Source organism: Corvus moneduloides, chromosome 8, assembly GCF_009650955.1.
Source record: "Corvus moneduloides isolate bCorMon1 chromosome 8, bCorMon1.pri, whole genome shotgun sequence".
In the NCBI taxonomy this organism is placed as follows: domain Eukaryota; kingdom Metazoa; phylum Chordata; class Aves; order Passeriformes; family Corvidae; genus Corvus; species Corvus moneduloides.
Window position 1 is genome coordinate 21,932,544 of NC_045483.1, and position 27,270 is coordinate 21,959,813.

At 41.8% G+C, this 27,270-nt stretch overlaps 1 protein-coding gene across 2 annotated transcripts; it reads left to right on the forward strand.

Annotated features, from left to right (window-relative positions):
- The first annotated feature begins 13,302 nt into the window (after positions 1-13,302).
- VDAC2 (voltage dependent anion channel 2) lies at positions 13,303-25,490 on the forward strand. Of its 2 annotated transcripts, XM_032115965.1 has the most exons (9): positions 13,303-13,457; positions 17,083-17,154; positions 18,152-18,201; positions 20,460-20,612; positions 20,702-20,754; positions 21,190-21,417; positions 22,584-22,734; positions 23,620-23,677; positions 24,475-25,490. In XM_032115965.1, the coding sequence occupies exons 2-9, from the start codon at positions 17,088-17,090 to the stop codon at positions 24,564-24,566; spliced, it is 852 nt and encodes a 283-aa protein (XP_031971856.1). In that variant the 5' UTR covers positions 13,303-13,457; positions 17,083-17,087; the 3' UTR covers positions 24,567-25,490. The 2 variants fall into 2 exon arrangements, with proteins under 2 accessions (XP_031971856.1, XP_031971858.1); XM_032115967.1 differs by lacking the exon at positions 13,303-13,457 and having other exon boundaries at positions 17,081-17,154.
- The last annotated feature ends 1,780 nt before the right edge of the window (positions 25,491-27,270 follow it).

Genomic DNA, 27,270 nt, shown 5'->3' on the forward strand with positions numbered 1-27,270 from the left:
CATCACAAAGGCCCCTTCCAGAGTTTTTTGATTCAAATAATATTATGATGTTAGGGGGTTTTGGGGTATTTTTGGCAAAGCTAAACAGAGAAGACTTCTTTATCCTAATGCCACATTAAAAAAGATTCCTTGGTGGGTTTTTTTTAGCATTGCAGGGAGGTTTGTAATACTGAATCTGTACAGAACAATAACCTGGTGTGACTGTTGTTTACATAGGCATGAAACACATCACAAAAACTGTTTTGTGCATGATTCTGCCAGAAATGTGATGAGTGACATGCCCATCCTCCTGTGCTCCAAGGTAAGAACCAAGCTGCACTTCATGTTATGGCACAAAGTAAAGGGAGCATGTCCTGCAGAAGGAGCAGGGTTGTGGCAGCGTTGTGCTCCAAAGGGCCTTTCAGAGGCACACTTGAATTGTTTGCTCCAAGCGGCAGTTTGACCTACAAATGCACCCAAGTCATGGAGAGGGACGGCAGCAATAAAAACATAAGGCACAAGCTTCATCTTCTGTAAAACCACAAATGTTCTTTTGCACTGCATCAGGCTCCAGCCAAACTAAACTGTATTCAGTGCCCAAATTAGGCCTGGGTTTTTGCAGTCCTTATTTAGCTTCTCAGTGGGTCCCAGTGTGTCTTAGCAAGCTCTGCCTTCTGATACGAGACACTGACTAGGCTATGGAGGCTGTTGCCTTAGTTCAGAGTTTCCTGATGAATGATTTGAAGGTGTGCTCTCCTGCTCCCACACCAGCAAAGAGCGCTGCAGGGCGCTGCGGGGCACAGCTCAGCACCAGTGTTCCTCAAGAGGAAAGCAAAGTTTGTTAGCAAGTGCTTTAATGAGGGTGCCAAAAGTGATTCAGTCTGTGAGTAACAGGGTTGCAGGGTACTTGACCAAAGGCTCTACCTCTTGTTTCTGTCCTGGCAATTAAAAATAGCCCCCCTGGCTAATGCCAAGGGAGGTAACAGCCCCACATGGGACAGGTGTAAGCTGTCAGTCAGGAGGCTGGAAATACCTAGAAAAGCATCTGCTCTCCTGCAGGCTCTACGAAATGATCAAGAAGAGAGAGTGGAGGAAAAAGGAGAGCAGTTTGCAGCAGGCTCTGCTGAAGGCAGCCCTTGCTGAAGGCCTCTGGCTGCTCTCGAGACTCTCAACTCCTTCCCAAAGGTGGTCTTGTGTTTGGTTGTTCTGGTTTTCTCTTAACCAGGCTGTTTCCGCAAGCTGTGGGTAACTGAAAACCGGAGCTTTAGCAGAAGGCCGATGTCTGCTTCTGGCAAGCTGGAACATGGAATACCACTCAGATGCTATCTCTGTCCCAGCACTGCAGAAATGCTGCGTTGGTGATTTGGACTGGGATTTGGGAAGCAGGAACAGCCTGGTGTGAAGGCATGACCCAGTCAGGGCTGTACTGATGTAGTGTGCACACTGACCAGGAATGGGCTGGGGTTTATATGCCAGAATTAATTTATTATTTCCAGGTATAGTTGCCTACAGGGCAGTTACACCAGTAGCTAAATCCACAGACAGGCTCCTTCTCAGGCATTATCTCTACCACATCCAAATGCACCGGAGTTAATTTCAAACCTGCCCTAGCTGGTGTGGTTCACAGATGGTTCACAACCTGTCATTTTCACTTTGGCTTTCCAGGGGGAATATAGACTTTGTCATCTGATGGCTGTGATTTGCCCTTTCCCACATACTATTTGTAAGTACAAATCCCTTCTCTGCTTTTCCTGTGGAATGGGAGAACTGGCAATGAATGACAGAATAGCCCAGATCACTGCAGCGGCAGGGGAAGCCACGGGATCTTCCCTGCCAGCATGTGGTGTAGTGAACATATCATCCATAAGACTGTAGCCTGAGCTTACCTTTATTCACATTTTGCCTAGATGTTCGAAGTTCAATTCCAGCTAATCCAATGCTAAAAAATGCTACCATGTCAGATGTAGGAAGAATTTATACCTAGAGCTGCATGCACAAAGATTAAGGATCTGTCTCTGCTTAAGAAATCCCCCACATAAGCATAAATGCACATATTGTTATCATTATCATTCTTGTTTCAGCTTTTAAGAGGCACTGGCCACCAGTCCCAGCTGTGCAATATGTGGGAATTTACACCCATTTGGATACTGGGGCAGTAGGTGGTTGGGATGCAGGTCTCTGGTATCTCAAATACCAGTCTGACCACTGAAGAACTGTGAAATTCATTCTCAGGTAAGAAAGTTGCTGGCCTAGAAAGGAGGATTTCTTACTTCCATTGGTAAGAAATGAGGAAGCTTAACTGAGGGTGGAGCAACAGACATATAAATTCATCAGTGTTTCTGAAGGCATCTATCAGGAGTAAAATAAAGGTATTTTGGGTTCCTTAATCAAGAGTGCTGACTTTCTTAAAGATTCTATCTTAATGGTTAATCATATGTGGTGTTCTTGGAAGGTTTTCTCTGTTTTCAGTAAGAGGAGTTTAGTTTTGTCTAAGGATTTTTGTACATTAATGTTCCCAAGCACAGGGAAGAAAAGGCTGAAGTTGACTTGGATTCAGATCCATATTTTCTTGCTTCCCTTTCCTCCTTTTCTTCCCTAATCACAGAAGTCTTAAAAAAAAGCTTGTATGGCATTATCCATCTTCTAATCATCATTCCTGGGATATTGTCCTGCCAGATCTGTGCTAGGCATGAACTAACTTGTCAGCTAGCTACAAACACAGGCAGGGTAACTGAGGACTACCACCCTATTTAGATAAAGAAACCTAAAATGGGGTGTGGCTGACAAGATTGTTGAGTCTTCCAGGACAGACCTGTGGGGAATCTCATGGCAAAAACCTCAGAATCGTGCTCTCAGGCTGAAGATCCCTTCTGGCACAAACCTTATGTGCTACTACATCCTTTTTGCTGCCTGAGTATAGGCCAAAGGTGAAAGATTTTTGGAAGGCCTTTTCTTCTGCCAGAAGTGATTAATGGAAAGCAGACGGCCAGCAGATCGGAATAACAGCTTGAGTGCCAGGATCCTGCCAAAAGAAGTATGCTTGTGCATTAGGAGTACCGAGCTCCGGCTTTTGTCACCTGCACGTCTGTATCCTGCTCTGAGGATTTCAAAGCACAGCTGAGATTCATCCTCTTGGAAAATGAAAGCACAGTAGTCCCCGGCATGCCAAAGATTGCAATGGGCTTAATCAGACAAGCCTATTACACTGCCCTGGCTTCTCAGCTTATTTAAAACAGTGAGAATACCTTCAAATCAGTCTCCTATATATAAATTCCCTGAGCTGTAAGGAATCAGGACTACAACAAAAGAAAATAAACACATTACTAATAAAACTATTTGTTCCTGCAATGAATAGCTGAGTAAAACTAAAAAAAAAACCCTACAAACAAAAAAAACCCTACAAACCAAAACCCAGCCTCCTCCCCCCCACCCTCCAAAAAAGCCAAACCCCAAAAAAACAAGAGAGAGAAAGAAAACCAATGTGCATGCAATTTTTCTTGGTCCCGTGCATCGTGCAGTCTAAGCCAGCTCACAGAAGCCTGATGAGCTGTGAGCTGCTGGCAGTGCCAGCTGTAGAAGCACGGAGAAGCCAAGGCTGTGGATTGATCGGCAGGTTGGATACTGCAGAGAAAGGCCAGGGAGGCAGATGTATCAGAAAGCACCCACAGCAACACCTCGCGCTCCTTTCACCGCAGCTTGTGTCAGCAGAAAGCTGCCAAGTACATTGAAAGGGGTGCTGCAGGCACGAAAGCCTGGACCAGAATGTGCCCCTCCTGGGAACGACCACAGCTCAGCTGAGCTACCCCAGGATGGAGTGAAGTCCTACGCAATATGACTCATATTTGGCACTTAGTGCAGCTAATCTTATGCTATATTACTGAACAAATGTTAACAGCCATATAATGGCACAAAGTTCAGAAGTTCACTGTATCTCTGAATCAGTCATCCTGGACTGAGCTGGTGGATGCAGACCCTGGAACTGCGTTTGATTAATGCAAAAGTCATCTTTATTTGGGGATTTTTGCTTTGTTTTTTGTTACTTCTTTTTCATAACCTGATACACTGTCAACAATCTTGGATATCACGAGGTTTGATTTTCAATGGATAGATTATTCGGCCCTTTCCGGCTTAAAAGTGTTTGAAAAAACACCACTTTGATCACACTTGCAAAGTGCAGATGTTTCCATTTACTGCTGCTGGGTGAATTTTCAGTGATGGCAGAACCCTGGATGATGATGCCATCAAGCTGAGGCATGTTAGGCTGCTGCTTGATGGAGCTGCTTCCTGCGTCTAAACAGAACAGAGATCTCCATGTAAAGCATCTTGCAAGCTTTGTCATTCTCTAGCTTCTATTCTAGCGTTCTGTATAATAAATCTTATATTATTATCTTCTGATCTCATTGCAGCCTTCTCCTATGAATATCTAATCTTGGTGGATGAATCTAGCACACTGAAGGATGACTTTTGGGTAGCTGCTGATTTAATTATACTGGAAATGCAGGATTGCTAAAACCAGCCATGGGACTCCCTGCATAGTTGAATCTCTGTAACTGCTATTACTTGCAACCTTGCTAGAGCATAATTTTTTTTTGTTGTTGTTCTCTGAAAGAATGAATATATCTAGGTTATTCTAATTAGTGGCTATTACGGTCATAAAAAAGCTTTAATTTTGTCCCTCTTACCAGGAGAAATAGAGAGAAGCTGTATTTATAAAATAGCAAGCACAGCAGTTGAAGCCTGAATCAGAACTATAATTATTGTGGCTTGGTTGAATCTCCAAGCCTGTCTGCAAGAAGAATGGAAGTGTTGAAGTAAAGTAAGGGGTTTTTTTATCCTTTTCACAGGGATACCTGAGGTGGTATAACTTAAAGCAGTTTGGCACATGGGACTGAAGACCTAAGAAGTCAGATTTAGTGCAAATACACAATAGAAAGGAAATTTTCTGAGTTTCTTAACTCCTGAAATGCACGAAGTCAAATATCCATTAACTGAAGTATCAAAACCATTTCTATTTCTCAATTTCATGGGCCCTGTCAGACAAAAGTGCATTGATTCACACAAGGAGAACCTTGGACGTGCTGGATGACTGTAATAGTCCAATCTCAGTGTCACTTAGGAAGCATTACTAAGCTGTTGATACTCACCTGGATAATACATTTGTAGACAACCACTACAGAACAGTATGGTTTATAATATATTCAATAATTTTCTAAAATGTAGGAAGCTATTTCAGAAAAAAAATACTCAATTTGTTTCAAAAGACACATTTTTACTACAGTCATAAATACGCAGTGTGCACCTAAGTTTTAATCAAAATGCAGTTGGAAATGTGAAGTTTAAATGTATATAAGAATTTATTTAATTGAATTGTAGTTCTTTGTTATATTCCATTTCTGAAGGTTTTATTTTCTGTTTGAATCATGTGAGTTGCCTGGAAACTTTTACCCTGGGTCTGAAAACATCCTGCCAGAAAACTTTATCTCTACATGACAAGAATGGAGCAAAGGCTCACTTCTCTCTCTGAAAGGACTCCTTCCTTGTGATCACTCCTTATGATCAATGATCCACATGCTATTTCTCTAGATATGTCCTGGCTAGCCTCTTAATTTTTATTACTTCCCTAATCTGTTGCTGGGTTAATTGAATCATTAGCCCATGTCCTGCTGTGAATGCCCACCGAGAGACAGAGAGGTCTGTTTGGTTGGCAGCCCTCAGTGACATTTTTTAGAAATATGTATTTTGTGGATCATTACTTGCAGATCTTTCTCCTACAGATCTGTCTTTGGTTCTGGTTGTAACTGACACTGATGAAGTGAGTGACATTGACATTTTCCACAACCTGCACCTGTGAGCCCATCTGCAACCACAGACCATCCATTTTCCCCAGCATGGGCTTTTCAAGTCTCTGTAGCATATTGTATCTGAAAGCCAGCAATTTTTAGCAATAACTACTTCTACTTAGTAGGCAGTCGTGTCAGACAAATGTCTCTCCAAACCATAGCGTAGGAGAAACTTTTTAAATGCATGGATTCTAAAAATGTGATGAATGTATTCTCAGGGTATGAAATAGGTATGCCTAGACACATCTGCCTTCCAAACAGAAAGGGGACAGCTAGGAGGTTGTTTAGTTTTATTTTAGAATGGAGCATGGTTTCTCCTGGTGGTTTGGTTGTATACAAATAATATGCCCTCTTTAAACTGTGATATGTCACATTTATTGTACCTGTCTTGGATTTTAGTCTGTGTAGATTTTTAAGCAATATCTTGTCTGTCTTTCTGTTACACACTCAGTTAGTTTTACACCTGGGTATGCAACTTTTTCAATGTGACATAAAAAAAAAAAGTTGTAGTTATGTAAGGGTTGGAAAGCAGGACAATTTTTTTCAACGTTCGCTTTGTGCTGGGCTGTACAAAAGAGGTCAATGTCATTACTCCTTTTGTGCAGAAGGACAAAGAGTCTTTAAGAGAAGAGAAATTAGTTGCTGCAGGTAAACCTGTAGTAAAGCCCTGATTTTTTCATTCTTGTCAGCAGACATCTTTGCCCTTGTTCCTGTCACACAGTTCATTATCCCCTTGCATTAGTACTTACTCGTGCTTCTGCCTGTCTGCCTTTGGTTTTTGCACCCTTTTCTCTTCTTCGCTCCTGAACACAGGAGCCATTTAGGGTTCTTATGCTCCTGAATGGTTACCTGTAGGGACTTTCTGTTCTGCTCACAACCACAGCCAAACTTACCCTACAGGGTTAAATTGTAGAAATCTCATTCCATTGTTTTAGCTGTGGGATGCAGTATGCACAGGTACTTCTGGGAGATGGCTTAGAGCAATTACATTAAGTGCAGAGATTAAGCACGGGCCTCCATTGTACACCCTTAACAGAAATCAGTTGCCAAACCTCACCATGGGACATCCTTCTGAAGTCTATAGGTTGAGTGGGTGAGTTTTACTAGACAGCAAGAGGGCAATTCTTTCATGAGATGTCTGAAATACCCACCTCAACATGAATTGCACAGACCTGTCTCAAATCATTTAAAAAACTATTTCAATTGGGCAAACAGCATTTTTCCCTTATAAAGCACTGAATATTTTAATCAAAACTTCTGAACACAAATTTCTGGACTAGAACCTCCAATGTGAGTGAAGAAAAATGAATCAATGAAATAAGGTATTAGTAAAATAAGACATTTTACTGGTGGTGATTAGGCAGATCTAATTATAAGAACCACTATCATCAGCTCTGCTGCACTGTCCTGCACTGAGCACCTGGCAACTAACTAGAACATGATTATATGTATACACAGTCAAATTTCTGTGAAAGAGGAAAAATCTGCTACAGGTCCCTTTTTTTTTGTGTGAGGGTGTGTGTTCTATTATCTCATATTCAATTGAGAATGGAACCCTTAAAGGACTGGATGAGTCACATATGTTGGCAAAGGTTGCTTACTTTCCACATGCTGTCGTAGGGTGTGGGCTACACAGTTTTTGCAAGGAAATCATGCAGGCAGAAAAAGTAATTAATTCATTACTTTTATGTTTGTTAGCATGATAGCTGTCAAAATACTGCTGTAGATAAATAATTTCTTGTAGGTTTTTAAGAGGTTTGTCCTATCGAGATAAGCCTCTCCTCCCAGGTAACCAGCTGTGTCAGATTGCTCCGGTTAAACTCCAGCTGATCGGTTTTAGGTCAGCTCCACTTGTGCTGTCCGCTTCCCTACGGGATGTGCTGCCGGGTGTGCAGGAGCACTCAGTGTACTCCAGCATGTCAGTCTGCTTTTAGAAAGATGGTGCCAAGAGCCTGAACTCCCTCTCTGTCGCTGTCTCCTTTTTCAAAGCCTGGTCTGTCTCAGCACCCACAGTTCCGTCTGCGGTGCTGTGCCGGCCGGGAAAGCCTGCCCTCCGCTGCCGGGGCTCCCGAAAGGCAGCTCCCAGGGAATGACAGGGCATGAACCGCGCCGCGAAGTGCCGGGGCTGCAGGACAGAGCGCCCGTGTTCGGCTGGCACTTCACCCTTCATTCCCGTGCGCCTGTAGGACGAAACCTGGGCCACCCCACACTCTTGAAGGGGGTGCGACGGCTGGTCCCACTCGCTCGGGGATCACTGGCAGAAGTGCACCCAGAAGCCAAACGCGACAGCCGCCGCAGAGCGCGGGACCTGCTGGCCAGCTCAGCACCACCATCCTTCTCACAGCACATCTGCTTCCAAGAATCTGCTGCTTTCTCCTTGTTTAAAGACCCACCAATCTTCCTTCCCACCCAGAGGGGATGGTGCCCTTCGGCCTCCAGCGCCAAGGCACGCTCCGTGTCAGAGCTCAGCCAGCCTGGCCCGGCTGAAGCTTCCTCCAAGTCCGAGCTATCTGGGGCAGGAGCTCAGGTTCCAAAAGCCTGAAACCCCTCCAGCCTGGCTATTGCAAATGGCCTGCCATCACATGCTACGCTTGTAAAGCCTGCTACAAACAGGCACCCTAGAAAGAGAGGTGACCTTAAGAAAGACCTGCTTTCAGGGAAATTGATTGAAGTGCAGATTGGTAAGTCAGCAAATATTATTAGGATTTTAGCATTGTTTATTTGTTTAAGAAGGAAACTTAGTCCCTCAAAAGCAAATGGCCAACAATATGTGCTGTTACTGTAGAGATGCTCTCAGGTTTAGAGCAGTGCATCAGAACAGTTTACAGTAAAGACCACCATCAGAGTACTCTGAGCACAATAAGGACACCCTGTAAATAATGTTAAAGGTCATGAAGCCAGGGTAGCACATTTTTTTCCCAGGGAGGGATTTGCCTGGGGGCAAGCCATTTTCTATTCCCTCTCTCCATGCCCCCTTCTGAACATAGTACAAAACTCTTAGGCACAGTCCTCTGCATGTTCTTCCTCCATGACTGAGCTTTGCTTTGTTCCCATCAAGTTGTTATTTACAGCATTTAGGCTTAACCCTGGAGTGGCTTCAGTGAGAGACAAGGCCATAAAAACATTGCTCAACATCTTGTGCGCCTGAGTGTCCCTCACTGGTTTAAGCTTTACAATGAGAGAGGCAGCGTCGTGGAGGCAACCAAATTCTTTTCAGCAAGACAAAGTCTTGGAGGCCTTTTGCTCTGCAGTGTAATTCCCCTGGTATAAAGTGCCCTGGGTTTTCTGAGACATGTAATCCTCATTAAACTTCTTACAAAAAACTTAGATAACTGAAAAATTTGTAACCTCTAAAACTAAGTGCCATGCATCCATGTGACACAGTAACTGCTACAGCCTGCACCATGAGCAGAATGTCAACAATACAGCACAAATGAGTAGCTGTTCTGATATTTATTTCAGGTGAGAACTACTGCACCAATCACTCAAACCTATTGTTCCACATAAGTGATTTGGAACATATCTCTGAGTTTCTCAGTGAGTTTTGCATTAATTATGTTTTGTTTACAGGTCAGCATTTGATTGTATGATTGCCCCTCCCTTTCTTGGATTTATCCCCTGCAAGGAATGAAGCCTATTAATGAACGTATTTCAGGGTGTCAGGACACCTGATGGTTTGTAAATCTATCAGGAAGATTCAAAAAGTCTTATTCCTTGAAGATTAAAGAAAAAAACAAAAAAACCACCACCCAACAACGACAGAAAAAATCCTAAGGCAATGAAAACTGCAAGAAAAACAAAAATTAAGGAAAAAAATATTATCAACCAAATAAAAATTTGGAAGAACAAATAAGTACAGGTTCTTCTGCATAGGGTTGGCTTTTATTTTAGTTTCTTCTTGCTCTTTAACAGAACCTTTTCCACATCCCTCTTACTATTTATTTGGGAATAAGGTACTTTAGTGTTGAACATGTACAAGAAGAGTGTCCAGTGTCTCCACACACCATAAAAAGAAGGATTGGATTTTTAGTTTGCTTTCCCTGTAGAGCCATGGATAACCACCTTTCATTAGCTATGTAGTTGTAAGCTGCTCTGTGTCTCCATTAGTCTTAGGAGGGACTCCAAACAAGTTGGTTCCCTTGTTGACGTTCTCAAATTTGGTTTCCGTTTACTTTCTCAGCTCTAAAATCACTGGTTAATATTAGCTGGTGTTCCTCTGAGCTAAGGTATTATCTCTATCAGATTATTTAAATGTGTTAGCTCTGTGTGGACCTGTTTTAAGTGTGTCTTAGAATCTGGTTTAAGTTAAACTTCCTCCTAGTAGTTTAAGCTAAACTGAAAAAAGGTTATTTAAAACTGTTTAGGGAAAAAAATGGAAAGGCATTAAGTTTTTTAGACTAAAACATCCTGGCAGCATGGGCCTCTGTTGTTGCCCCCTTAGGGCTTTCTAGAGGCCTAATTTGCGTAAGGGTAGTAGTAAGGTATCAAACAAAAGGCGTAGACAATCTAATATCCCTGCCTCTGGGATGATGAACTGAGCAATGATTTAGGCAGCACATACCTAAAAGAAACAGTGATAGGAACAGGATAAACTTAAATGATACCTCCATTTCCAATGCAGGGATTTTCTGACTCCAAACAGGTTACACAGCCATATGTAATTGTTGAATGGATTAGTAATTAGTAATCCTTGCTAGATTTCTCTTCCACAAGCCTGTCTAGTTTCCCCTGGAGCCCATATAAACATTCAGCTTCTTGTGTCAGGTAATTGTACTGGATTGCACTCCTTCATAGAAAAAAACTCTCGGCTTTGTTTGTTCTGAACTTGTTTCTTGTTAGCTTCAACTATTTTCCACCCTTTCCACTTTTTAATCTCTGCTATATCCCCTAGGTCAGCTTGTTTCAGAATGAGGAGTCCTAAATCACTTAGCTGTTCATTGCTAGATCTTTGGTAAGGCTTCTCTACTGAATCTTCAACTTGAAGGTCTGCATCTGGAGGGGAGAGCAAACAATGACTGCAGGCTTATGTCAAAAGTGAACGTAAGTTATCTAAACTGTTGGGTGGACACTACTATGTACTGTAGCCACTTGCTCTCTTTTTGTTGCTCACATACACTACTTCAGTCACTGTGATTATAAATTGTGGAGAGAGAAGCAGAGCTTGTGTTCAAATGGCAGTAAACTTCTAGTGACCTGTGGGTTGTTTTTTTTCCAAGTGGTACCAGTAAAACATGCGACTCTGATGTCAATTATACATAAATATGGCTGTATGCATACAAAATGGTAACAGTTCAACTGCAACTGGCCCCAAAACCTGAGAACTGCTGAATTTTCAATAGAAAACCAGCCCATTCAGAGGGAGTGCACCTACATAGGAGGTGTGTGCACTGAATGGTATGAGGAGATCACTAAGAAGAAAGATCCAGAGTAATTCAGGTTTGCTATGGCAGGCCTGAAGCTGTGCGTTTGTGGTGTTCTAAGCTTTAGAAGATATGCTGAGAGAAATAAGCAGGGTTGTATGAGGGAGGGGTGGGGGAAGAATGAGTAAAAAACACTGGCAGGCAGAGGCTGTTGCTACAGAAGCCTGGAAGAGTAATGCAGAGGAGTTTGTGTGCCTTTGCCTTGTCTCACAAAGGAAGTTATTCATTGCTTTTTTTGCTCAGGGTGGGGCAGTAATTGCTTTCCTGGATTGCTAACAATAAAGCCAAACCATTACTGAAATATTAATCTTTAAAGGAAAAAAAAGAGGCAGAATGCTGATGTCACCTATAAGCAACTGAACTCTTATTCAGAATGGATTTATAGTACTGGGATGAATAATAAATGCATGTCTTTAAATACTGAGCAACTTATACCACAATCTATTTTTACTTAATCAGATCTCTATTTATTCCTAATGTACGTTTCCATGCACAGTAAGACACACTGGGTTTCTTTTCCTACTGCTATTTATTTTCTCAGTATGTTGCTTTCCTTCTTGATTCATCAAGACATATCTATCTGTGGAATGCCACACTGTCTTATTTGTAACTATCAAAATGAAACATCTCTTGGGTCTTTTGATGTGAAAGCATTGGACTTGCACAAAAAAACCCATCTGTTGCTTATCTTTTGATGTAACAAGCAGGTGCTGACTGGCATTATGTTGGGCCTTGCTGCTAATCTGCTCTCTTCTTAATATCCTGGAAAATTACTGTTGTACCATGTGTTCTGGAAAATGAATTGTGCTATGATGTATTGTTCATATTACACAAATATAATTTTTATTTGTAAATGAGTTTTAACTTTCTTGAGGAATTCGAGATCATGTCATAATCCAAGCAAGGAGGGAATAATATGAATTTTAGAAATGGCTATCATGCAGTTCCTTGGCCTAGCAATGGTCTGCATTGGTGACTTGGCAATTCCTCCTGCAGAGCTGTGCAGTGGCTGCTGCACAACAGTCTTGTGACTGTGTTCTCCGGGTATGATTTATGGTCAGACAGCACTGTCTAGGAATGGTTTCTGAGGGTTATTGCTTCTCTTGCCCTGAGATACGCTGTGTTCTTCTGTGGGGTGTCTGTGGGGGTGACTGGAAGAGGTAAAACCGAAGCTTAGCCAATTCCAAAGTCTGTGGCAACTTGTCTGCAGGAGGCACCAAACCTTCCTAGATGGAGTCCTACTGCCAGACCAGCAATGGGACAGCCGTCCTGCGGAATGGCACTGCCTGTCTGTGGGACAGCCGTCCTGCGGGGTGTCCCTGTGCGTCTGTGGCTTTCGGGCAGCAGCAGCAGAGCATGTGAGGTGTGATGTGTTCAGTGGCAGTGGGACAGCCAAGGCGAGCATCCCAGCGGAGCGATGCTGGGCACTGCGTCATGGCCCCGTGCTCCGCGGCCGCTGTAGGAAGGAAAAGGGTTCCTGGGGGCTGTAAGGAACAGCGGCTGCTCCCGGCAAGCGCCATCTGCACAAACGCCCCCGGCTGCGGGGCGGGTCTCGGCGGCTGGCCCCAGCTGAAGGGCTTCCCCAGTCCGTGTGCCGGACGGGAGGCGGGTGGGCCCTGGGAGGGTGACTGGTAGTTTCCCGAGAAGGGCAGCGGCACATGAATCCTGCTGTATGTGCAGTCGAGGGCCGCCCGTCCCCAGAGAGGAACGTTCCCCTGCACGCCTCAAGGCGGAAGACTCCCGGGCGCGGCTGCTACGGCCTGTAAGGAGCCTCTCCTGCCCCGCGGGCGGACCCGACGCCTCTGCCCACCCTGCGCACAGCGGCCCCGGCGGGCCTCGCCCCTTCGCGGGCCCCGCCCTCCCGCAGGCCCCCGCCGCCGCCGGGGCTGCCCGTCCGAGCGCCTGCCGGGCCGCGGCGCCCCCGTCCGGCTCCTCGCTCGGGGCCGCGGCGCCGCCCGGCGCTGCCGAGCTCTGGGCCGCGGCTGCCGGCGCCTCCCGCCGGGCGGGTGGTGGCGCGGCGCAGCGGGCGGGGCAGGCGGCGGGCGGGGCGGTCCCGGCGCACCGGGGTCCTGCGCGGCGGCAGCGGCGGGCGGGCGGATCGGTGTCCTCCTTCACTTCGCCCTCCAGTGCCCGTGGCTGTAGCAGCGCGGCCTCTGCACGGCCCCACCCGTCCGCGACCGGCCCCGGCCCCGCTCCGCCGCCCGTCCGCGACACGCAGGTGCCGGCCCCGGCCGCGACCGGCCCCGCGGGGCAAGAGGGGTGCGGGCGGGGCTCGCCCGGCGGCGAGTGGGTTTGGGGCCGCGTGGGCCGGGGGTGGCGGGGCCGCGGGCGGGTCCCTGCGCTCCCGGGTTCGGCGGGGCGGGCGGGGGGCTCTCCGTGTGCGCTGCCCCCGCGGCCCCGCGGCCGCGCTCGGGTGCGCGAGGCGCGGCGGGGCGGGAGGGTCAGGCCGGGATGCCCAAGATGGCCGCGCCGAGCGGGTCGGTTCACCTTGCGGCGGGGCGGGCGGCGCGCCTGGCGCTGGGCCTGGGGCCGCCGCTCGGCCCGGCCCTGCCCTGCCCGGGCTGCGGCCGCATCCCCGCTCTCCGCTTCGCTGCCCTTCCCCTCTGGGAGGCGCTGCTTTACTACCCCTGCCTTCGCTCCCTGAGCCTGTAGTCCGTTTCCAGACCTTGCCTTTTTAGTTTCTGCGTTGGCTTGGCCAGTATTAGGCTGGCGTGACCACCTCCGATCTGTGAGTAGGGAGAGAGTTAATGCAAGGGTAAGGAGGTGGCTTTTTTTCTTTTTAAGCTCTGCGTATCAGCGTAAGCCTGAAGGTCACCGTGTGTCCGATGTATTTTAACTTAATTAATTAATTTTTAAATAATCTCGGTTTTTCTGTTGTTATTGGTTGGGATACTGGGATAATTTCGGCGTAGTTGTTGCTTTTTAAAATTGCTTGAGTACAGGGTTGTTTTTTTTTTTTTATTATGACCTGATCTGGGTTGTAGCTTGTTCTTGAATATCTTGAGATCTTTGTTAGAAATCTTAATAGAAGGCTGTGGCATTCTGTAATTGTGGGGCGTGAGAGTTTTGAAATAGTACCTCCAAGGAAAACTGTGATGTAGTAATTCCAATAACGTTAATACATTGCTCAGTTATTGAGGTGATTGGGGTTTTTTTAATCACAGAAGAAAGCATGATTGTGACTATTGAGTAACAGATTAATTTTTTTTTTTTTTTTTTTGGTCACGGTGGCATGAAGCAAAGATTAAGGTGGAGCTCTCACTTGGTTCAAGTATATTCTGTACTTCCAGTCAATTATTTTACAGTTTTTACAACAAACCTGTAGTTGCTAAGTGGTACTTATAGTTTAGTCACTTCTAATTAGTTTTTAAGTGGAAAAGTAGGGTTGAAGAAAATTACTTGTGGTTATAAGAATTTGCAAACCGAGCTAACATTGGAGGACACAGAACTGATTTTTTTATGGCCCTGTTTTCATTTAATGAGCATTCTGATGATGACACTGATTTATCAGGTATTCAGTATATCGAAAATTAACTCTTGGTTTTCTGTTTTGTCCTCATCCATCCCTGTCAGTTTTATAGTATAGTGTTAGAACAGCAGTGTGACAATTGTACTTTCTTCCAATATTTTATTACAAAACTTGCATCTGTAGGCTGGAATGTCTGACAAATACTGGCTGGTTTCACTGAAGCAGTAAGGATGCTTAACTAGGCCAGATTAAATGGCAACATCCTTTTTACTGTAATAATCCTCTGAATTTTGACACAGATACAAGTTTGTTAACTTCTCAAGACATTTTTGCTTAGCATAAATCTCTTGTCTGTATTGGTTGTCTAGTCAGTTTGAAAACATTGAAAACAAAAGGGAAAAGCTCATTTATTTTCACTGTAAAAGCATGTCTGTGCAGAAGGCTAATATGAAACTTCAAAACTAGAAATAATTATTCTTCTGAAGATGCTAGTTAGAGATCTGTTCATTAAAGGAAACATGTAGCTAAACCTTCTTTGTAATATTTTAAACTGCTAAAGAATTGTACAGTTGCTGTACGGCAGAAATTTACAGGCGAGAGGTCTCACTCCCCCTTGTAATTTGATCTCTCACCTGCTTCTTTTTATGGAATAAATAATAGGAATCATTTAATGGCTTGTCACTGGGATTAAGGTCTGTTGTTCTGTAGACTTGGACTTGGGCTAAGTCTCTTCAAACTTCAGATGCTCTAAGCCATTTTTATGTCTCTTTAAAAAAAAAAAAGTTTAGCTTAACTCCCTGCAAAACCAGACTTGTCCTTAAGCAAGTGATAGATATCTTGATATAGTGACCTGGTTGTAGAGTTTAGACATCTTTGCTAAAGATGTTTTTCTGAATTTGTGTGTATGTGTGTGAAACTGAGTATAAATATTGTTTCTCAGAGGAGGTTGAAATTATCCTCTTAGGGCAGTAGGGAGCTGAAGTAGGGTGCTCTGGAAAACTGCATTATGAGTTGTAGAAGGATAAGAAACAGTCTTGTGCCTTCCCATTGATTGCTAAAATAGTTTGGTTTTTCTTTTTAATAGTAGCAGTTCATACAATTTGGCTATATATGGCAGGTGTAATTAGGGTTTGGAAGTTAACATGTGAGAACACTGCACTTGTTATTTTTCAAGTTCTAAAGATAATGTTTTCATTTACTTAAAAAGAAAAATAAAATCAATCCACCACACAAAAGCAAGATAAAAAGTCAATTATGTTAATCTGACTCTGCCTGCTAAACAAATGTGACCAATCAGTTTGAGAAGATAAGATTTTTGTTTGCTTGTGCTTAGCCTTTTCATTGCCTTGTCTAGTTAGTTTTGTTGTTCCCCCCATCCCTTCTCCCCCCTTTCACAGCATGGGGGGGAGTTACTAATACGCTCTGTTTTCTGTATTTCTGAACTTTAAAATACAGGGCCTGTGTAACAGCAGCCTCTTGCTGTTGAAATCATGGGAGAAGTCTTTCAAGGAGGGTACAGATACACTCTTATCTTCCCAGGGAGGAGAGTGAGATATGGGCCTGGGTGAGACCTTAGCCTGGTGTCTGTCCGTGGGGCCAGAGAGGCTGGGCCATAGCTCATCTGCAGTGACAGGTTCTTTAACAGTGGCTCCCTGTCTGAGAAGGGGACTTGTAAAGAGATCTCACAGACCCCGCACTCCTCCTACTTGGATGTTTTAAACTAACAAGACAACCTCCCAAACTTAAACTCTTGTATGTTATCAGATCGATTGCTGGTTAATGGTGTTACATGTTATTTTTTACACTGTGTGTCTGCCATCTAAAATATGGGGCAAAAATGATGTTGGAGAGCAGATATGCTCTCTTTTTACATTTTCGAAAATTAAACCTTGTCGGTACTTTCAGGTAGTTTTATAAGCGTGTGTCAAATTCGACTTTGTAGAACTTCAGGGAATAACTGTCTGCATTACAGGTTTTTAGATTTCCAGTGTCCAGGTTTTTGGCAGTAACTATGCCAACTCTGGAAATGTGAGTTACTTGTTAATTTCTGGTAATGAAAGTTGTATGGAGAAATCTACCTGAAAAATTACAAACTGGGTGGTCTTGTAATGCCTTTTCTCTGCAATGCCTCTTCTCTGCCTAAGCCAAGAAAACATCCTGTGTTCAGTGACCTTCATTGAAAATCTAGGTGTTTCACGGAATGCTGCAGTATTGTATCTATTAATTATAGGTGTATAATTATATCAATTTTATCTATTAATTGCCTTTATGTAGATTAATCAGTCTTAAAGACTATCTTGAAAGAATTGGGGTAGCATTTTTTCATGTGTGCAGTGGTAAAAGGTTCATTATTAATTAGCCCCTTACCTTTCAGCTCCAATGGCGATTCCTCCATCATATGTAGACCTTGGCAAACCTGCCAGAGATATCTTCAATAAAGGATATGGTAAGAATAGTACCTTTTATAAGTGGTGTTTGAGGTGCAACAATGAATTGCCTTTTTAAGTCTGTATGGAAAATCAAATGATCAAATACCAGTGTTTTTGGGGAGGAGGAAGGTGTGCTGTGTTTATATCTTTACTGCCAACTAACAGATCATTGAAGGCTTTTTGTGGGCTGTTTTGATGTGAAGGTTATTAAATCTTACTGCTCAAGCCACATAAATGTCAGAGGTGTGCAAGTATGAAAGAATGTAAGCAGCAAGTGTAGTTTAACTTAGGAGCACACTTTGTTTACTGGTCTGTCTGTGCCACAACATTTGTTGATATAGTAAGGGTTATATACCAGTGTAGTGTTGTAGCCTTTTTTGGACTAGAAAGAGGAATGGCTATTGGAAAAAAGAATCCTTCCACATCTTAAAATGTATTAATACCAGACAGCTGCATAGTTAAATCATTCTTTGTCACAGTGCTGTTTCTTTCTGGTCTTTGGAAAAGTGTGGGCTTTTTTTCACCAAGACTGTTGCTCACCTCTCTGGATAACAATGTGAACTGACACTCCCATAAAACCTACTTATATTATTACAGTTCCAGTGGTTGTGTATTTCCCAGTGACTTTGCTTTACAGTTTTTTACTTTGAGATATTTTGTCTTGGTGCTAAAAGAGGCATGTTATGCGTTGGGTTAGCTCTTTAAAAGGCATTGACTATAAAAACTATTCCATTCCAGGAACAGAAAATAATATATTTCCTCTTGGAAGCATCATTTGGTAGTTAAATGTACTAATGTAGAACTGAGAGGCACTTCCCTGCCTTGTTTTGGAGAGGCCTCCTTTACCTGCTGAGGCATCTAAAAGTTTAATGTTGGTGAAGTCACTCTGTAGCTGTTTATATATGTGTATATATGTGGGACACTGCTGAGACTGCCTGAAAGACCAGCTTATTGAAAAATGTGCAGGGCCTTAGTTAAGGCCTAATTGTCTGACTTTGACTTCTCTTTGTTAAGGTTTTGGGTTGGTGAAACTGGATGTGAAAACAAAATCTGCAAGTGGAGTGGTGAGTTTAAGTAAATTTAATTAATTATATTTTTTTCTAGCTATGTTCTGATACTTAGTTAAAAAGAGCACTTTTCAGATGCTGTTAAGTATTTTATAGGTTATATGAATGACAAATTTCTGGTGTAAGAGAATTTCAGAAGCCCCTAAAGATCTGAATGTATCAGGAATATTGTCTTGTTCAGTAATCTTTGCATAATAAAAGGGTTTGTTAATTGTCCCTGGTCTTAAGTGTGAAGGTGAACAAATAAAGTATTTTAATATACCAATTATAGTATACAGATTTTATTTCTGAAGTATCTTGTGATACTGTTTGGTGGAAATTTCTGTGATCTTGATTTTGGTATGAAGTAGTTGGCATTGAATAAGCATGTTGAATCTTTGGCTCCTCTAGGTATTAAAGCGTTGCAGTAGTGTTCCATGCAAGATGTCTTGGTCATGCAAGCAGTGCCCCCTGTAACTTTTATCTATTTCTAGAGCAGACTTTGCAAGATACAAAGGTAGATTTATTTTTTTTCCTCCCCATAACTGGAGCCTGAGCAGTGTACCTTGCTGTTAGAAACAAGGTTCGTGGGTTATATGCTCTGTTTTTTTCTAGAAGTCTGTATCCCAACTGAAAAACAGTTTGCAAGAGCCCTATTACAGAGGTAGTTGTTCTTACCTTAGCTTGTTTCTTTGGAGGACTACCAGTTATGCTGGTAAAATTCTCTGAAAAATCCAAGCCCTAATGTGAATCCTGTATTAGTTATAAGCCGTCCTTCCCAGGAGGAGAAACTGCTGGCATATATGTACTACAGATGTTTTAAGGCAGAGGTAAGAGATAATATAATACTTTGCTTCTCCTGAAGCTGTTGCCGCAATGGTTACAGTCACGTAGACCCTTTGCAGTAGGAATAGCACAAAGCAAGAGATTAAAGCTGAAGGTATTTGTGTAGTGCCCATCCCTTGCCAAGAAACAGACCTACTAGAATTATGCAACTGTGTATGGTGTAGTGGGTCACTAACATAATACAAGCACATATCTTGGACGTGGTTAAATTTGATCAGCCACCATTAAAGAACAGTCTCAACCACGTTCATTTTGTGCTGTCTGGGCTTTTGCTGTAAGAGTGCTTAAGGACTTGGGATTTCAAATCTGTGTTTCCCTCTGGGGAAGGTAAGTGTGAGAAGTCTGTTTGAAAAGAATGTTGTGCGTGGAGGAAGACAGAGATCAAAATGTTAAATTAAATGTTTTAAGAAGTTGAAATAATGAACTTCTTCAATCATAAGGGAAATAGTACTGGGAAAGAGCTCTTCACTGGAAAGAGCTCTTCCACTGGAAAGAGCTCTTTAACATGTATTTGCAAACATGGCTTCCACTTCTAATTGCCTTCAGTTTTTGAATAGTGGTACACAGAAACTATTCATTCTGTTCTTTGCGAGAATGCAAATAGAGAGAGACATCAGTGATTACTTCTTTTAATAAAGAAATGTGAGTGATACTGTTGACTTCTAAGTACTTTCAAGAGTTCCAGGTAAGATCATACCATACTATAAACCCAGACTGTTTGCTTAGCTCTCCCACTTCAAACATGAATGTTATTTCTGTGTCATGGAACCAAAGTGCCAGGGGATTAGGAATTTTACAGGTGTCAGTAAAACATGTCTGCCTGTGGCTGGTGTGAAAGGCTAACACATTGGGTAGACTAAGAATTCTCTTTAAGAAACAATTAAAAACCCAAACCAAACAAAAAACCAAAGCACCCACCCCATCCCTAATTTGAAAAGTGATGCCATTCTATGACATTTTACAGTTGCACATTATTTATCTTCAGGGATGGTTGACAAGAATAATGAAAATACATATGTGATCCTTAAAGAATTTTACTGGAGTTGCATTATGTGCCTTAGAGTGTTCTTGGCTCTTGGTTTGATTTTTAACTTTTCATTGGGAGTATTAAACTGAGGCTTACATTTCAAGAACTTGTTTCTGCTTTAGAGGAGGATCCTTATGGTGGCTACTGTCTTGCTTTGGAGTTAGGTTGCCACCCTGTACATTTTGTAGGGGTGGCAGGAACACTACAGTTGAGATGGGGATTGGGGGGAGGCTCCATGTGGGCATGAGTCATTAGTTCTTGGCTATGCTATTCTCCCTTCTCCCCCTGCAAGTTGTCTACTGATTTTAAATTTTTTCCATATTGTAACAAGGTCTTAGTGCTTGCTGAAGGAAACGCTCTCTGTAATGCTTTCAGGATGACATGTATCTTCTGTGCATTTTAGGAATTCACAACGTCTGGTTCATCGAACACAGACACTGGAAAAGTGAATGGGAGCTTGGAGACCAAATACAAGTGGGCTGAGTATGGTCTGACTTTCACAGAAAAATGGAACACAGATAACACTCTGGGAACAGAAATTGCAATTGAAGATCAGGTAATAGATTAGGAGAATATTTATTTGCTTTACCTCTGTGTAAGAACTGAATTTATAGCTTTATCTTATCTTCTCCACCCTTCAATTAGATTGCCAAAGGCTTGAAGTTGACATTTGATACAACTTTCTCACCAAATACAGGGTAAGAACCGTTAATGTTTTTACCTTAGGGAGTAGCAACACCCATGGTCTGTTGATCTGGTCTGTGGTATTGACAGAGCTGTTTGTATGGTTTGCTATTGGTCCAGCTTAGCAAGTCCCAATGCTAAAGGCTCTTTACCACCACATCACTATGGGGTTAGTATTGCACATTTCACAACTTTACTTATTTTATGGGATAGAAATACCTGGAAGATTGCAGGAGACATGCAACTGCTGCTACATTAATCAGAAAGTGCCTGTTTGCAGTAGTTCTGTGTGCTCTGGATGGGCTGGCTGTACTTTTGCCTGGTCCAGGGGATGGGATGCATGTGCAAGGCATTTAGATACGTTGTGTAGAGTCATAGGACTTGAATTGGGCAGATCATTGAGAAGGATCATGTATGCTTTTCTTAAGATAACTCTTTCTCTGTTTCAGAAAGAAAAGTGGTAAAATTAAGTCAGCTTATAAACGTGAATGCGTAAACCTAGGTTGCGATGTTGACTTCGATTTTGCCGGACCTGCAATCCATGGTTCAGCTGTCTTTGGTTTTGAAGGCTGGCTTGCTGGTTATCAGATGACTTTTGATAGTGCCAAATCAAAATTGACAAGAAATAATTTCTCTGTGGGTTACAAGACTGGAGACTTCCAACTGCACACTAATGTGTAAGTACTGAAAACTTCTCTGGCTTTCCAGAAGCAGGCTTTCTTTACCTTTCCTTCTAGTTAAAATACAAATGCTTGAAATATCAAGAGGTGCTTACAAGGCTATTAATGGAGTGTGTTTTTCAATAGGAAACTCTAAATAAATGTAAATGATACTTTGTATCTCTCTTTTTCAAATCAGTCAACACCTGTGACTGGTTAGCACTTGCAGCATAACGCGTGATGCAGCTTACCAAATACTGAAGTACATGCAAATTGGAAGTGGAGTACTTCAGTTATGTAGAACTGATCATAATGCTTTTTCTGGCTATCCCATTATATTGAATTGTATCAGATTGTAATTTAAGGGCAGTAGATTTGTTAGAGGTAGTAGTTAGTGTTGCACTAATGCTGTAGTAGTTTCTAGAGCAAGACTATATCTTTGCTTTTGGACTTTTTGTGGAGGTTCATCTTCTTGCCTGTCAGGGATGAAGAGTGCATGAAACAGTATAACTAAACAAGTGTAAGGCATCTTGTTTATGAACTTTCTTCAGACTTCTGCCTTTAGATCTTCAGAGCAATCTGATCAAAACCTACTGAAAAACATGGTGTTTTCAATCCAAATTAATAAAATTGGTGGAGTTCTAGTGCATTTAGGTAGTTAAAAGTTTTTGCTTTTGAAGGGAAGCAAGGGGATTCTATCTGAATTCATGGAAATTGAAGAATATAGGAGAAAACAACAAAATGTTTTATAGTCTGGACTGGAAGAATTCTATTTCAATTTACTAATGTAAAACATTGTGACAGATTTTTGAAAGGTCATCCAGTTCTTCAGGAGTTTCACATACTCAATAATCATATAATTCAGAATGCCCATTTTGTAACCATTAACGTATCTGTCAGTTTTGTAAGGATGTGATCTGGAATTTTGTTCAAGGACTTTGTTTGACAATTAACATGAGAATTAGCTGTAGCACTCTGAAATACCTTTTTATTTCCATGAATTACTGCAGTTTAATTTTGCCCTGAAGCCTTTGTTCATCTCCCCTCTCTTGTCAAAAAATGGGAAGCAACTCAAAGTTTTGAAATTCTTATTTGAATAAAAATCTGAAGTATTAAAATAAAAGGGGGAACAAAAGGAGGGGATTATGCAAATAGGAAACTAATTTTTCTCTTAATTTGTGCAGCAATGATGGTTCCGAATTTGGTGGGTCAATTTACCAAAAAGTGAGTGACTCTCTTGAAACTGCTGTAAACCTGGCTTGGACAGCAGGTAGCAACAGCACTCGCTTTGGCATTGCAGCTAAATACAAGTTGGATTCCACTGCTTCTATCTCAGTAAGTATGGCTGTAACCTGAAGGGTTGTGCAAAGTATAGTGTATTTCCAGTTTCTGTGAGTCCGTGTGTTATTAGTACAAAATAGACTGGGAGGCCTTGTAGGAATTACTGTTACACTCCAGGCAATTATAATGAAACCAGCAGTATTTAAATTCTGTAATGTTGCTTACAGCAAAGTCTCATAGAATCTGGCTGTCAAATATGCTTATGTTAGAGATCCTACTGTATTTATTAAAAGAAAAACACGATTGTCAAAAAACCTTCATGTCTGGTTCTGTAAGTTTACAGAAAATTTTTTACGCCAGTTTTTGGAGAGCTCTGTCACATTCTCATGGTAAGAACTCTGGCAATACTGGTTAAAAGTTGATCAGCAGAAAAGTTTCCTGTATGTTACAAAGTTGGAATCATCCTGTTGATGAAGTGATGCAAAGTGACATAAATAATTTTGTACAAATTGTTTACGATGATAATATGAAATGTTTGCTGCATGACTGATTGGACTTGCAAGATACTAATTCTTCTAATATGATACTAATACTAATATGAACATGTAGGATTCTTCTGATGTGGCATTTTTTGGGACACTGGTGGTAGATGGCTCTGCCTTCTGCAAAGGGGGAAGTGGTGAAGTTCACCTGCAAAACCACATTCCAGTAACAGTTCTCCCTGCCCTTACATTCCCTCTGCTCTTAAATATGTTACTGCTTCCGCTGTAAGTTGAGGGATGAGGGCATAGCTGGAAGGAGAGAATTCAGGAAGCACAGGGGTACTGAAAGAACAGTAAAATTTGGTTTAAGTGATAACGGCAGTGTTGCTGTGGTTCTGAATGGTAACAAATAACTAATCAATTAGAACATTTCAATTGTTTGGTTTCTTTTTTTTAGGCAAAAGTGAACAATTCTAGTCTAGTTGGAGTGGGTTACACCCAGACCCTGAGGCCAGGTAAGAGCTATCATGTGAATTATGTTATATATATCTTCTGTGCATCCTAAAGAAAATAATTGAGATATCTACATTTATGTGCAACTATTTTCCTTCAGAATAATTTTTTCTTTGAAGGCTAAGTAGATGTTTTACAGTAGCGTCAGTCGTACATCAAACCTTTATCTAAACAAGACAAACTCTATCTAATGGTATTAATGCATTATATTCTTCACTGATCTGTGCAGGAGTGGACTGTATTATGTTTGACAGCTTAGCTTTTGGCTAGGCAAAGCATTGCTTTGTCCAGTTATACCATGTTGAATAATAGCAGGTCTTCAAATTATGATTGTCAAAACCCCACGCTTCCTGCTTTTCATATTTAGTAAAAAAACCCTCCAGAACTTAACTTGTTCTGCTTAAATATGAAAGCACCTGTTAAGGCTATATTACCATTGGTTAGTTCCTTATTTGAAAACCAGTAAAAATCCTAATTTCATTCTATCCCTTTATAGGTAGGAGTGTCTGTGTATGCACAGTGTTCCTCCTCCTTTGCATGTCTTAATGTAGTAGAGGAGAACTCTTGTGTATTTTGCAATTAGAGACTTGTATTCACTTCATAACTGTTTACAAAAATCATACAGCTTGCTTTCTTCACGTGACTGACTTTCAGCAGATTGCATGGGTAAATGCATTCTCCTCTAAAAATCTTTAGAGGAAAGTAATTGTATAGAAAGAGAGGGACTCGTAATGACAGAGGCTGAGTTGCATGAAAGCTACTGTGTGTGTTGTAAACATGCTGCTTAAAAATCTTACAGGTGTGAAGCTTACACTGTCCGCCCTGATAGATGGAAAGAGCATCAATGCTGGTGGCCATAAACTTGGTCTTGGCCTGGAATTGGAGGCTTGAAAAGGTGAAGAAACTGCTGCAGAGAAGGGATATCAGAAGAATTTGGCCTTAAAATGTATTTCCAATGTGACCAGCAGGCTTTTTTTTCCAGGAAGGATGACCTAGAACAAGAGCTGTATTTGAAGTATTTAGACAGTTACTTGTTAGCTGGTTTCTAGTTAAATTGGTTACCCATCTAGTTAAAATTCTGCATTAGTGCAGTCACTTAAACATTATTTAAATGTATTTAACTGTTTAATGCGCTACCCACAAATAATGAAATAGACATTTATGAAAACTGTACAATTGTGTGCATGTTTGTTTTTATGTTCCTTTTAATGAATGAAAAATGGATCACTGGATGTTTTGAAATGAGGTCAACAATTTTGTTGAATGACCTGAGCTAGAAATACGTTTGGTATCCCAAGACAAATTATGAATAAAACAAGTACACACACATACTTGTGCCTCAGATATTTTAAGAGTGAAGATAGGAGGGTAGTGCTCAGTTAAGTTTTAACTTTAAGTAATCCAAGAAGTAGTGCTCTATACCTTTGTGCAGTTAAGGACCCCCACCCATGACAATACTGAATATAGGTGAACAGTTGGATTCCTCAAGCAAATTGAATGTGCTTTTCTGTCAGGTAAGGTTTGTGACAACACAATGGTTTAATTCCCCCTGTGATCCACAGGCGAGATATACTGTGGTCCTAGTTGGCCTCCTGATGCAAAAAGTGCAGATCGATGTACTTGGCACACTGAGACGTTTAAGAAATGTTCCTTGAAAAACCTCACCACAAACACCTTTTGCTTATATTTGTATGAAGTGAGATGTATCTCTGCAATTGAATGTAACAGTGTAATGGTATAACAGCCTGCTTATCCCAACTGCTGTGAGAGGTTTCTGCTTAAAATGACTGAAATAAAGACAATTTTAAATGGAGATTGAGGAAAATGCATCTGATCTTGCTTTCCCTTTAACTAATAAATCTTGGCAGATACCCATTTTAAGTCCAGAAACTTGCAGAATAATGGGAAAACTCATGTTTTTCCAGGATAGTAATAAGAGAGAATAGAAGTATGAGGGATATTTGGTCTGTGAACCCAATATCCCTTAAGGTTGAACTAGGTGTGAATGTTTTTAATGTGGAATATATTAAATACATGTAGTTGCACTGGTTACATTTAAGAGTTGAGATTTACTGAGCTTGGGGGAATGCCTGGAGCCTACTTCTTAAGACACTCTCATAGCTGAGAAGGGTGTCTTGATACTTAGTCTTGCAGTCAGTGATTCACAGCAGCTCCCTTCATAGTGCAGGTGGCTGGCTTATGATCAGGAAGCTTTCTCTGGTTTAAAAGTATTATCAGTTGATACTGGATTAAAATTAATGCCCATAAAAGTCTCAGTGATTTCCTCGAGGTCTTGTTCCATCCCGCGTTGTTGCCCTCAGACTGAAATTCTCACATGAAGCACTCTGTTATGAACCACCTGTGTTTAGGCTTTAGCTGTGGAGTAGCTGAGCTACCTTTGCAGAAGACAGTAGAGCTTAAGCGTCCAGCTCAGGCTCTTAAGCGGGCTTGCTAGTGTGTTTGACTAGGTTTCTTACATGATAGCAAAGCATTTGTGCTTTGGATTACCTTTATTGCTGTTGTCACTAAATGCCCTTGTCTGAGTCATATTTCTACCCCTTGATGGTGGAAGAAGCATGTACGGTGCAATTCATTGCTGTCATTGCATGTTAAGGTCTGTAGTACATATTTTTAGTTTGAGGTGGTTTTATGTGCTAGGCCACTTAAAAGCTAGAGACCATGCAGCCAGACATTGAATTTTTTATATGTGTTCTCTTTTCAGTATAACCCTCTTTGGTGCCTCACAAAGAGTGTCTGGGCTTCTTCTGATACAAAAACCACAAAAAGAAAAAAATCTAAACCTTAAAAAACCAAAACAAACCAAAAAAGCCCCAAACCAAACCAACCTACCAAACCCCAAAAAAACCTCCCTGAAATGTTGTGTGCCTGTATGCATTGTCCAGCTGCAGCACCCAGGCAAATAATTAATTGTGTCTTTTGGTTACGAATGATGCCTTGTTTCTATCCTTAAACCAGTGACACTGATGTTTCTCAGCTTTTGATAGGGCTGTAATTGACTTTTTTTCTGGTGACGGTGGTTTGTGGGTTTTGTTGTTTTTTTTTTTTATTTTAGAAGCAAACACTATAACCTCTTTCTTCACTACCTGCTCCTCTAGATGTTTTTTTTCTGAGGTCACAAAATGGGTAAGTGAAATAGAAGCACATATTGCTGCGTTTCTCTTCAACTCTTAAAAATTAGTAATGGAAAACTTGAACCTGCTCATTTTACTCTTTGTAAGTGTGCATGACTTTACTAGTCCTCAGCCTTTAAACCTTAAATAGTTGTATTTGCTATAATGCTGATAGGCAACTGGAGAAGTAAAAGGGTTCTGCAGTAGTTAAGAGAACTGTGCAAATGTGAGTTATCCTAAAATATTGTCGTAAATCACTACTTTGAACATGAAAAGGAAGTTCAGCATCTATTTCTTGCTCTCTCTCAAGTGAGGCTTATTAAAAACGGCTTTCAGACTTACTTTTCAACTGTTACAGAAGCTTGTGGTGTAATTAGAGTTTTGTGGTAAGGAATGTTGGTAGTTTATATGGCTCCATTTTACTAAAATATGTAAAAAGCCTTAACTTTCAGTGCCAGACAGCC

Bases quoted from the DNA above. Each gene is read 5' to 3' on its own strand.
- VDAC2 (XM_032115965.1), top strand. From the start codon at position 17,088: ATGGCGATTCCTCCATCATATGTAGACCTTGGCAAACCTGCCAGAGAT. The intron at 18,202-20,459 runs GTGAGTTTAAGT...TGTGCATTTTAG, and splicing joins CAAAATCTGCAAGTGGAGTG to GAATTCACAACGTCTGGTTC. The intron at 20,613-20,701 runs GTAATAGATTAG...CCCTTCAATTAG, and splicing joins AAATTGCAATTGAAGATCAG to ATTGCCAAAGGCTTGAAGTT.